This window comes from Lepidothrix coronata, unplaced genomic scaffold (genome assembly GCF_001604755.1).
Source record: "Lepidothrix coronata isolate B3197 unplaced genomic scaffold, Lepidothrix_coronata-1.0 Scaffold267, whole genome shotgun sequence".
Taxonomy (NCBI): Eukaryota; Metazoa; Chordata; class Aves; order Passeriformes; family Pipridae; genus Lepidothrix; species Lepidothrix coronata.
Window position 1 is genome coordinate 1,790,823 of NW_016690447.1, and position 12,068 is coordinate 1,802,890.

The 12,068-nt window shown below is 45.1% G+C and overlaps 1 protein-coding gene across 1 annotated transcript in view; it reads left to right on the forward strand.

Moving 5' to 3' along the window:
* Window positions 1–12,068, forward strand: part of GAS7 (growth arrest specific 7) — a 99,973-nt gene that overhangs the window by 33,443 nt on the left and 54,462 nt on the right. The window contains exon 2 of the mRNA XM_017835973.1: window positions 2,548–2,668. Within this exon, the coding sequence (XP_017691462.1) occupies window positions 2,548–2,668 (121 nt within the window). The remainder of the gene's footprint in view (window positions 1–2,547; window positions 2,669–12,068) is intronic.

Here is a 12,068-nt window from a genome sequence, read left to right on the forward strand (position 1 = left end):
TTGGGATAAGAACAATTTAATCATTATCATCTTTTATTTTAATGATTAAATTGTTCTTATCCCAACCTATGAATTTTACCTTTTTTTCTGATTCTCCTCCCTATCCCAGGGATGAGAGGCAGCGAGTGGGTGGCTGCGTGGTGCTGAGTTGCTGGCTGGAGTTAAACCACAGCACACGCACATACAAGCAAACTATTTCCCCATTGCTTTCAAGAGCTTCAGCATTTGGCAGTGCTGGTATTTCCCTTATATTCAGTCCTCTTGACCATCATTGATAAGAGATCGCTGTTCTCATGGTACTTCTTGGCTGGTGAATCAGAAGCAAAGGTAAAAGTATTAGTAATTAAAAAATATAGTACTATCAATTGCAAAACATAATGCTTTTGTGTGCTTTTTGAAGTGATACACATTTTGGCAGGGACTACAGCTAAAACATTGCTCTTTATACTGTTTCCATCCAACATTTGTAGCCATGGCACCTGTCTGTGAAAGACCTCTGCTTTTCCTGCAGTCGGTCAGGGAGACATGAAGCAACACTGAAAATGTGACTCAAAGGATGTAGGGGCAATTTAGAGCTTCCCTTAAGCATACTGGTAGTGTCTGTCCTTGCAGGACACTGGTGCTGACCGTGCAAAATGGAGGAATACCATGGGCCCCTAAAGTGAGCTGAGCCTAGCTGTGACCTCCTGGGCACATGGGATTGCTGTAGGATCACATTAAGAAGTAAGGGTAGTGGGAATGGAGGGACTTCAGTTCCAGAAGGGAAAATATGTGTTAAGTACAGAAATGGTGAGTGTGCAGCAAAAATGTGTGAAATCTAGATCTTCTGAAACAGAACCCAGGGTTGGATTATCCCAAATTCTTCTTTATGAGGCTTTCATGCAGAACAGAGATATTCTGGAATAACTTTGTTATTTTCAAGGCCAGAGATCCATGCAGGGAATATAAGGGACCCAACCTGCTGCCATATCCTTCAAGAGCTGGTATACTGCTACTGCAGAGTTTACTTTTCTTCAGTGTGCTTTAGCAGACAATAACAGAGGACCATTAACCCTGTGATGGAGAGAGTTCAGGAGTTCAGGATTTGTTCCAGCACTCTGCTATCCAATGGAACATGCTAGGAGAGAGACTAGTTTTGTGGCTCAAAAAGTAGCTTGGGGCTACCCTGTTCCCTCTGATATTACTTTCTCTGCATATCTTAGCAGCCTGGAGAAGAGAAGCTTTGGGGTGACCTAATTGTGGTCTTCCAGTAACTGAAGGGAACCTGCAAGAAAGATGGAGAGAGACTGTGAATGTAATACAGTTGCTTCAGACCTGCCCCCCACCATGTCAGAAGGCATTTCCTGGATAGAGACTAGCTTCTGTGGGATAAATATTCAATTTAACATATTTTTCCTTGTTATTTTGCCTTTCTTCCTTTGAAGAAAATGGAAACAAACAGAGAGACAAAGGAGAGTGCCTCACATGCCTGGTGTGCCGTAGGGAATATAGAAAGGTGAACTGGAGCTCCCTGGGTGTGAGCCAGGAGCAGGCTGTTGTCTCCATAGCTGCAGCCCTATGGGGTTGCAATTGGCAATCTTTGGCCATCCACTTTATCTCCTGGGTGAAGAGACCGGGTTCATGCTTCCTTTGTAATGAAGCCCTCTTTGCCAGTCTCGTATCAAGCAGCTGCATTAAATCCCAAGGTACCAAGGAACCAGTAGAATTACTTGGAAAAGGGAATAATCCAAGTGATGCGATGTAGTGCAGATGATTACCTGCACTTCAGCTTCACCTCTTTCTTTTCCCGCACCCTGAAGCTGCACTGAAACTTGAAGCTGAGTTGAAGAGATATACAGCTGAGATGTGGCACCTGAACCCTTGTAGCAGTGTGTGTGTGCCTGGAGAACAGGTGGCAGCCTGGTGCTCATCTCCTGCTGTTCCTAATTATACGGATCACTCTTAGTAATCTGGATCCTAATGATCTTGTATCTGGATGATATGGATCCAGATTACATGTAGATCATTGCTAATTACATGCATTATTAGTATACAATCAGCATCCCGATAAATTTACTTCAGCACTCCTATAGGCTGAATGGCTCTGCAGTCTTGGAACTGTCTCAAGGTGATGGTGCCCCTGTAAAATAAATTGGGAATGCACTTCCATGACCAGTGCTTTGACCCACCGGTATATCCACATGAAGGTAAATGAGGACCAGATGCCTGCCTCTCTCTCTCAGACACTTGATCATTTTATGCTTTGCATTTTACTGCTTAATGAGAGCCATTTTCTTGGACAAGTCCAGGTGCTCTTGGGACATCAAATACAGAGGGGTTCATTTTTGTCCCAAAGGGTGGTCTGTGTAGTCAGTGCTTCAAGGGAGTGTTGCTTCATGTTCTGGGTGAAGCTAAGACAGATGAGGGGAGAAATGGACTGAAAGTCTTTGAATGTATTGGAATCTCTAGAATGCCCAACCACATGGTCCCTTTCCAGATGTGTGTCTGGTTAGACTTTACATTATCTTCATATTGACTTAATGGTTGGGTTTTTTCATTTCTCATCAGAAACCCGGAAAGGCAACTCCTCAGCCAGGAGAAGATACCTTGAATGGCCACCTTCCCCCCGGCTGGCAGAGCTACATGTCTCCCCAGGGCCGCAGGTACTATGTGAACACCTTCACAAATGGTAAGTGAGGGCGGGGGTTCAGTAAATGTTTCAGCCTAGCAGGACAAATCTGCTGCAGGAAATCGTCTTTCAAGTTGATTTTGATGACAAAGTAGGCCCAGAGCCAAAGGAATTAATATGACCCTGGCACCATGTGAAAGAAAATAATTCTAAGATCTAGTTTTATGATCATCTGTCATCTTAATTTTGACCATCAGAAGACATCTGAAGCATTTACAAAAGACAGAGAATGTAAAGTAGAAATACCCCCATCATTAATGTTTTAGAATTTGAAACACTGTTGAGGATATAATTTTTACCACATTCCCTATTTCCTTTCCCTTTAGCTGGAGATATTTCTGTGTCTATAGATACATACATGTGAAGTAGTTTGATAGAACTAAAGCACTAGCACTAAAGCACCACTGAGGAAAACAGAAATAGTGAACTGGTCAGACTCAGCTTGCCCATAAAGACAAGGGAAGAAAAACACATGTAATGGGACAGCACAGACAGAATCTTCAGTTCTGTACTTGTGTGTTTTATTCACTGTCATGTTGGTAGAGAAGCAGACTTAACTCACGATCTTATCAACTGCTCAAGACCTGTCAAACTTGTACCACCTCTGGCTTACCTAAGACTCTGTGTCTACCTGCTTTTCTCATCATGAGCTCAAAGCAGCATTGCAAAACAGGGACTTGTGACCAGCAAAACCAGGTTTCTTTAGCAAAAAGAATGCCAGAATGACAAGGAAGAAGAGGACAGTTGTTAACAACGGAGTTGCAGCCATCAGAAATGACATTCGCATTACTCTTCCTGACTTACAAGGAGAGCCATGGGCTGTCCCAATGCACCTCATGGTCTGTTCTGGGACTGTGTTTTATTTCAGAAGCCCTTGGCCTGGAACTTGGCCAAGTCATTATTTACCAGATTTCAATGCATGAACATCTTGTAGGACCCTCCCTCCAGAAGGCACATTTCAATTTAACCCTGCCTTTGTTTTCAAGTGCAGTCTGCTCTGGCTGATGGGCAGCATCCTCTGCACAGCTGAGGAGATCAACAGGAGTTAGATACCCCATCCCCACTGCAATCCAGAGGTGGGTGAGGAGGTGATTAAACTCAGTCCTAAGACATCATGGGAATGGACCCTTACTCACTGGGTTGAGGCCAGATAAAAGCAGTGAGAGGCAGACTTTTTTATGTGATAAGAGCTCTTGCCACAGGGACCCTACCTCAGAAAGGTGGATGGCCTGGACTAAGTTTCTCCATAATGTCAGGCAGCTTTCTACTTTCCTCATAAAAGTTACAAGAAATGTAACAAGGGCCAGTAGCCACATTGTCCTTGGGAGGACCATGGCCAGGAATCAGGAGAGCAATTTTCTCTAGGAAGGGATGATAACCCTGGCACAGGCTGACTAAGGAGGTGGTGGAATCTCCATTTTTGGGAAATCTCAGAAACTGCCTGGACAGAGCTGTGGCTGATCTGTTGTTAGCAGTGAACCTGCTCAGAGTGAATAGATGGGTTGAAGACTTCCAGAGATCACTTCCAACCAGTCTTTCTCTGGAGAATGCCCAAACCTGGTTGTGGTCTCAGCTACTACAATGGAATTGTTGTGCAGCAGGAAATATGGTTCTCAGAATAACAGCATGTAAGAGAGGGTAGAAGTGGGATTTCTATATTCTGATCTTTGCTTTAGGGAGCACCTATTCAAATCCTGTTTAGATGAGAATCTCCTCACTAGAGTAATCCTCAGCCCAACTGGCTTTGGAGTTATCGCGTGCTCTTGTTTCCTATTCTGGGCATAGGGAATTTCTGAGCATTTCTGAGCCTCTCATACTTCCATGAGGGCTGTAGCATTTCGTGAGACAATAGGAATCTCCTGCAGCATGTACAGGGGCACTCTGACCCCTCGACTACTTCCAGCTTAGTTAGCGTTCCTGGCAAGCTCAGTTGCTCTCAGCCTGTTCAGTTAGAATATGCTGCTGCCTCAAAGTCTTCTAGCTGTGTAGAGACTGCTTTGTGCTAGTTTATTGGCTTGGTGATATCTCTTGAGAGTGTTTTTGCTCTAGTTGGGCTGTATGGCATGATCAGACGGATCTCAAATGCCTGTGCTTCCTCAAAGTGGATTATATGCCAAAAAAGTATCACCTGTGGTGTCATCTAGGCTTCAGACAAAGCAGAATGCAACCTTCAGACTTCTCTGCTGAAGTGTGTGATGAAGCCTTATCCAGTCCTGCCATGGGCAGCTGTCTGGACAGTGTTTTGATTTAATCTGACTAATTGGCTTTGACTTTTGATCCTGCGAAACTTGTAGTTCAGGACTATCTGTAGGCTCATGTTGGTCAAATCTCATGTTGATGCACTTTCTTCCTTGACTGTGCTGCAGAGTTGGACCTACTGAGACATGCAGTCACCTTAAAGTCAAGTTTGGCATGTGAGGCTAACAGTGGGATTGCACTTCGACACTCAAGATGTATTCTAAGTCAAAGACAATACACTATAAACCTGCAGTCCCCATTTTTCCTGTGGTAGAGCTGCATTGGCATGGGTAATGTTTATTGCCAGTCTAAAAGACTGGACAGCTCTCTGACTGCACCTGCTGACTTGTCTGAACTGCTTATTTGTCCTGTCACTGCTGCAGCTGCTGCTGGGAGTACCAAGATAAACAGTGGCAACGTTTGTCACGAGAATATGGTGCCAGCAGACATCTCTGTCACAGGGTTTCATGGGCCTCCATCCTGCTTTGCCTCCATAGCACCATTGTTTCAGCAGCAGGAGCCAGGTCTCTTCTCCTTCAAGGTGCAGATGTACTCCTAGGATGCTTTCTCTTTACCATAGCTATCACCAGATGATGAAAGTACGCTGAAGCATTTTAGAGAGGTATCACTGTCTAGTGACACTCAGAGGTCAGGTGAAGCCAGTTGGCTAGCCTTCAGTGTGATCCATGCAGTTAAAGGTCTGCTGCTCATCATTACCCACCAACAGCAGTTGATGCAAAACTCTCGGTTTTTAAGGTCACAACCACTTCTCAGATCTCCCAGGAACCAGGCAACTCTTTTACTGAGAGGGTTGATCGAAAAGTGTTTCTAGACCTTCTCCTCCTATCTGAGGAAGAAGTATTTGCATCTCCAAGGGAGTGAAGGCATCCTTATTTTAATGAAGACAAATGACCAGACTGTCTCTTAGATAAGGAATGAATACTGTGAGATTCAAAGTGAAAGATTAAATCTGTCTGAAGCCCCTTAAAAGGGTTTGAGAAGTATCCTTCTCCAGCCAAGAAGCTTCCCTGTTGAATATGTGTTCTCATGCAAGGGCTCCCCTTAGCAGATGCAACAAGGCACAAGGTGTGCTCGGAGAAGGAAGCTCTGTGTAACACCCTGCCAGGAGATGATTGCACTTCAGAGCAGTAAGGGAACGAGAAAGAACTTTCTGGTTATTTTCAGTATAAGTTGTTTAACTGTGGTTCTCTTATTTTTTTTTCACTTCTGGCTTCCACAAGCATCTGTATCTGCTTTGCTGAAAACAGATGTTGCATATAAAGTATTTTATTAGAATTGTACAGTAACATAGCTGCACTGGAAGGTGAGTTCAGGGCAACTTAGATAACAGCAAGGCACTGTTTCATGAAGGTTAGGGTAGATGTTTCCGTGGAGGGACCTCAGACAGTTCACTGTCTGCTCATCCCTACCAGGGCCTTCTGCTGCGTTGAGTAGCAGGAGCAGTGGCTCAGAGGGGTGAACACTTTGACATATCGCAAAACACTGGGACACACTGGGCTGTAAGGGTTTCCAGGGACCCTGTTACACTGCTGTGCACTGAAAAATGAGGTTTTCTTCTTCTCCATTTGGAGCCTTCTGTCAAAGAGGACTTTGGGTTTCAGTTCCAAAGTGGAAGGAGGTTCTGACTTCAGAGCAGATTAGGCATGTCCCTGTGTATATCTTGGCTCCCATTGTCAGGATCTAGAAAACTTCCTATTCAGCAAGAAGAGACATGAAACTGTCCTGGAAGGGTCCTGTATCTGTCATCGACCAAAGCTCCTCCCAGGCTCCTCTGAAATGCTCTACGGAGTTTGCATCCATTTCCAGGTGCAGAATCTGAATGTGGATCGGAATCACTGTGCCAAATCAAGGGTGTCTTCTCCAGGTGCTGAAGTACCAAATTGTCCAAAGAGACTGTACAACTTCAGCTTTTGTTACAGTGGCTTGTACTTTAAGTAGCCTCTTTTTTTAATAAATATGACTGTTTATTCTTCTAGCAAGTCTCTCTAGCTGCTGTGGAGACTGGTTTTATGCATTTTTCCCTTCTTATTTTAAATAACTTAGAATATCCTTCCTATCAAAGCTTTTCTGTATTGTTTTCTCTGTGCTTCTCCTCTCTACTGAGGCTAAGCCAGGCAGTGGAGCTGAAGTAGAGGTAGGAGGCGCTCTACTTCTACTCTAACATGTGGAAATTTGAGAGGAGAAACTAATAATAATTAGAAGCAGCACAGAGCTGTCCAGTGGACTGAGGGGGAGGGAGGGAGGAAGGCAGGAAGGAAGGAAGGAAGGAAGGAATTCCTCTCCATGACAGAGCATCCAGCAGTATCCTCAGCGCTCAGCTGGAGCCTCCCCAGAAGTTCCTTCGTGCTCTGCCTTGCGCATGTGCTGTGTGCACCCTGGGGATCCTGTCCAGCTGCTTCCATCCATAGATGCAGCTGCTGAGCCCCCACTAACAGCGTCCTACTGCCCGCTGTTTCTGATCCCACTTTTTCTAGAGTCCAGAGGCATGGCCTCAGTCTGGACCTGCCACTAAATGCAGTTAGTGCAGTAAATGCTGGAGTGTTCCACTCTGGCTTTTCCTTTAGGGCTACTGTTAGACAGCAAACATAGCACTGCATTTTAGGTTGAACAGCACTCTGCAAGGTCTCCTAGAACCCACAGATCCATACTCTTGCTTTCTTTTTATACATATCCCTTAGGCATTGCTATCATGGATCCTCTCTTTGGTTGTCCCTTCCCTCATAGGTCTCTCATGCGTGAGGTGGAAGACAGTCACACAGCGGTTTGGTAAGCATATGTGGAAGCTCCAGGCATTGGGTTCACTGTCTGTTCATGTAAATGATGTATTTGGACATCCTCAGAGTGGCATGTCCTTCACATGCAGCACTCCAGCTGTCCTGGGTGCCCAACCAGTTGCCTTGCCAGTCAGTGGGAGGCATATTCCAGTGCAGAGTGAGGGGATTCATCCAGCTCAGGACTGTGGTGGAGCCCTGGGTTGGGTGAGAGCACAGCACAACATCCTTCTGCCCCACTCTGGGGCCTTGCTGGCACCCACTGTCTTTCTAAGGGGGGGATGCTATCAAGAGCAGCCTTTCTTGGCAGGTCCGTGGTAGTTTTAGCACTTCCATCGTTGAAAAGCAAGGGTGAGAGGAGGTATGGGGCTTCTCATGGGGCAGGACTGTGGCTAAACATTTATCCAGCCTCTGGGCAGGGTCTGTGAGCAGGGCCCTGCAGGAAGGAAAGACAATTCATTGATTAGGAAAACAGGTCTTAAAAGCAGCAAAGGCAGTTTGAAAGCTGGCTGGAGGGAAAACAAAAAGGGGACCATAGTTAAATTATAGTAAGCTCATGCAAAACTGTTTGGCAGATCATTCTCAGAGCATAGTTATCAATGGTCCCTTGTCAAAGGGTAGTTGGTACTGAAGGGAATCCTGCAGTGATCTGCCTGAGAATTCGTTCTAGTCAGTATTTCCAGTAATGAATGGCATATTGACATTGAGAGCACTTACTCAAACAATAACTTTTAGCTGGAGCTGGGAAGAACATGGTGTGCTGCACAGAACAGGCTCAGAATTCACAATCACACTGGAATAGGATGCTGTTCAGTAAAGATGCACTTAAGTTCAGAGATTTCATCGGAAATAATTAAGTGACAAAGACAGGCAATGGAACAGTTTACAGACAGAGATGTCAGGGCTCTGGAGGATCTAAAGCTGAGTGCAAGCCAGCAGTGTTGTTCTAGTACAAACCAGCTAGCATTTTCCATTATATAAATAGGAGTGTTGTCTGTGAGGCATGAAGTAAGCCTCCAACTTTACAAGGAAATTATAAAACCTCAGCTGGAATATTTTATCTTGTTTGGACTCTACACTTCAGGAAAGATGGTAGTCAGTTGGATAAAGCCCAGAAGGGAGTAGAAAAATTATGGGAAATGTGGAATACATAGCCTGTGGGCAAATGCTGAGAGATTGGGGGTGTCTGCCCTGGGAAAGCAAAGATGTGGATAGGAATGTGAAGGTAGGCTTTAAGTGCATAAAATGCCGTTAGGGATAAGACTGTATGCAATGCCTGTCATCACTAGAAGATGCAGTAACACACTTCAGTTGCAACAACTAACCCTTCCAAGCTCTCTGAGATAGCAGAGTGTGGGAGTAGGGAGTTGCCTGGGAGTCTGTATCACCGGAGGTCTCTAAGAGCAGGTTATGCAAAACCATGAAAATTCATGTTTGCCTTGCTCTGGGGCACACAGCAGGGACAGAAATCCCTGTCGAGCCTGTTTTTTCAGTCCATAAAGCCTAAACTATATGAAAAATATTTATCAATGTAGAGAATGACAAATGTCTGGGACTCACATGGGAGTTGTTCTTTATTTGGTATCTTTATATTTCCCCAATTTTTACATTCAACACATCTAACTAGGCTCTTGTCACTCATCTGCTGGTTTGCTTTTTCTGGTTGTCTAAGTCGAAGAATCTTAATGAGGAACATTTAGTTTGCTTCTTTTCATGTGCAGCTCTGTTGAATATTCCCACTATGTTTTGGGACAGGTCCTGCTCCTCCCTGGACAGTCCTGCCCTCGAGCTTTCCAAGGAAAGGCAGGATCAGCCAGGAATGCAGCAGCAGACAGGCTCCACACCACGCAGTCCCAACAGCTGGGATGGGAGTGTGGCTGGGAGCAGGGAGGGGACACAGTCTTTGAAGAAGGTCAGCAAGCAAAAGCTGAACAAGTTTTGGTGGAGCTCTGAGCTGCTCCCCAGCAGCTCAGTGTGTAGTTCTCCTCCCTCCTCCTATAGACGAGAGGTGTTGGGGGACCTGTCTGTCCAACAACTCACCTTTTGGACCATGCCTGGTGCTGCATCATCTCTACCTCACCATTTCCTTTCTTCGTCACGCAGTGCAGAATTCTTTTTTTTGAATGAAATAGGTTTTTTTTTTTTTCTCTTTGTGCTTGAGCTATTCATAAATCTGAACTCAAGTATGTGCTCCCTTTCCTAGGGAGGGAAATGGGATTTTAGGACCAAGTAACATTTTGATTCTTCTGAGCATTCAAAATACAACAGAATTTTGTGAGACATTGCTATTATTGTCAGCTGTTTCCAGCAGTTAGTGTCATTCCACATTATGATTATCTGCCTGTGTTATCCATACATCTTACCTGACCATAATAATATTTCCACCATGTGAGTTGTTGTGTGGTCTAATTTTCATTGTCTTTACATGGAAAACATAAGGAATTGGTTTTTAATAAGAAAGAAAAAGAATTTATGAGACAGTGTTCTTATGTGGGAAAAAGACGTTAGGAAAATCAGTAATGAAAGAATTGGGGTGACTGTGAAACAAACAGATTTCCATAGGTAAATAAGCCAGATGACAAACAGCACTTTCCTGTCTATCTCCACTTGGTGGTCCCACCAGATAAGCACTCCACATTTATTATCCTTTGAAACAGGTTCAATCCTGAAACCATTGTGAAGGCCTCTGACCTGTATACGATCTGCACAATGAATCCCAAGACAATTTCAATATACTTTAGGTTTTCTCAGTATGACCTTGCTGAGGAAGTTTGAGTCTGCACCAGTTACATTATAGCTGAATGCCTGGCATCTATCTTGTGCAACATCTAGAGACATCCCAGTTTGTCATGTCAAAACATAAGAAAGAGGAGTGAGATGGCAAGCCACTCTCAAACGTCTGGCAGATCGTTCCCTGTAGCACTTATGGTCCTCACTGTGCATCATTAATTCTGCAAGGAGCGTTGTGCTGTCTAGAAGAAGAGTTGGGATCCCTCTACCGGGATTTGGAGGGTTAAGTGCCTGTTCGCACTCTCTTTTGAGAACTGGCACTACATCAAGCAAGGATAATGAGCTGTCAGGCTTCTGCCACCAGAGCCCAGAGCACTGACTGGCCTCTTGGATGCTCACTGCCCTTAGATAGGTTCCACCGTCTCTGTTGCTGTCTGAGCAGGGTGGAGTTTGATTCACCTGACAAGGTACCAGCTGCAGGGTAGACAACTCCATTTGAACAGGATCTTCCAGTCTTACCATTTATCCATGAAAAGAAACAGTTAGCTTTACCTCTCAATTGTTTTCCTGATGTAGGTGTCTACTATAACTAACATGAACTTTGCCCTATAAGTGCCAATCTCTCTTCATTGACTTTAGGGAGAGCCTCGGTGACAATACCTACTCCCCAGACAGGTAAAGCTGGCTCTGGCATGAACCTCACCAAAGACCTGAGCTCACAGCCAAGAACTGAAGGAGAACTTAAGACATTTCCTGTCTTAAGTTTCCCTGTATGGGATTATTGCCCCTTACTGCTCCAGAGAAGTAAGCTGTGATGGTGTCAGCAGGCACAGAGAGGGCTGAACAAACAGCCTCTTTGTGTCAGGTCATATGGTGAACACACCTCCCTTCACATCCAAAATATCCGCCCTGGCTTTCTTTCCCATCAGTGTGTAGGATGAATAGGACACCTGTAAAATACCACACCTCATTTCTACACTTCCAGCTGTATGTTCATGCATCCACACATCTGCACATGTACTCCTACTTCAGAAGAGGGGCATCTCTTTGGGGGAGGTTCAGTGTCTGGAAAGCTGCAGTGTTCCTGAGGGGCTACCTGAATAGCAGGAGCTGGAAGGCCAGGCCAACAGCTCTGCAAATCACAGAGTCATAGAATCACAGGACAGTTTCAGTTGGAAGGGACCATAAAGAACATCTCATTCCAATCCCCTGTCATGGGCAGGGACAACTTCCAGTAGACAGATTGCTCCAAGCCCTGTCCAACTTGGCCTTGAACCCTCCCAGGGATGGGGCAGCCACAGCTTCTTTGGGCAACCTGTGCCAGGGCCTCACCACCCTCACAGGCAAAACTTTCTTTTTTACACCATAAAGACCAAGGCAAAAGTATTTATCCAGAAGCAGGAAGTCTTGACAGGTGTAGGAAATACAAGAAATATGACCTGCTGGCATCCTAATGATTGAGGAAAGAAATATGTGTTTAGATACCTGCATTGCATAAGTCCTAATAATAACCCAGGAGCCCCCATGGAGCCTGGAGGGAGGCAATGGAAAGGTGAGGCAGGCTCTGCCAGTACAGCCTCGGGGATGTCCCAGGGAGGAGACCACCTTCCCCATAGCACATTTGGCCTCATTCAAGGTAG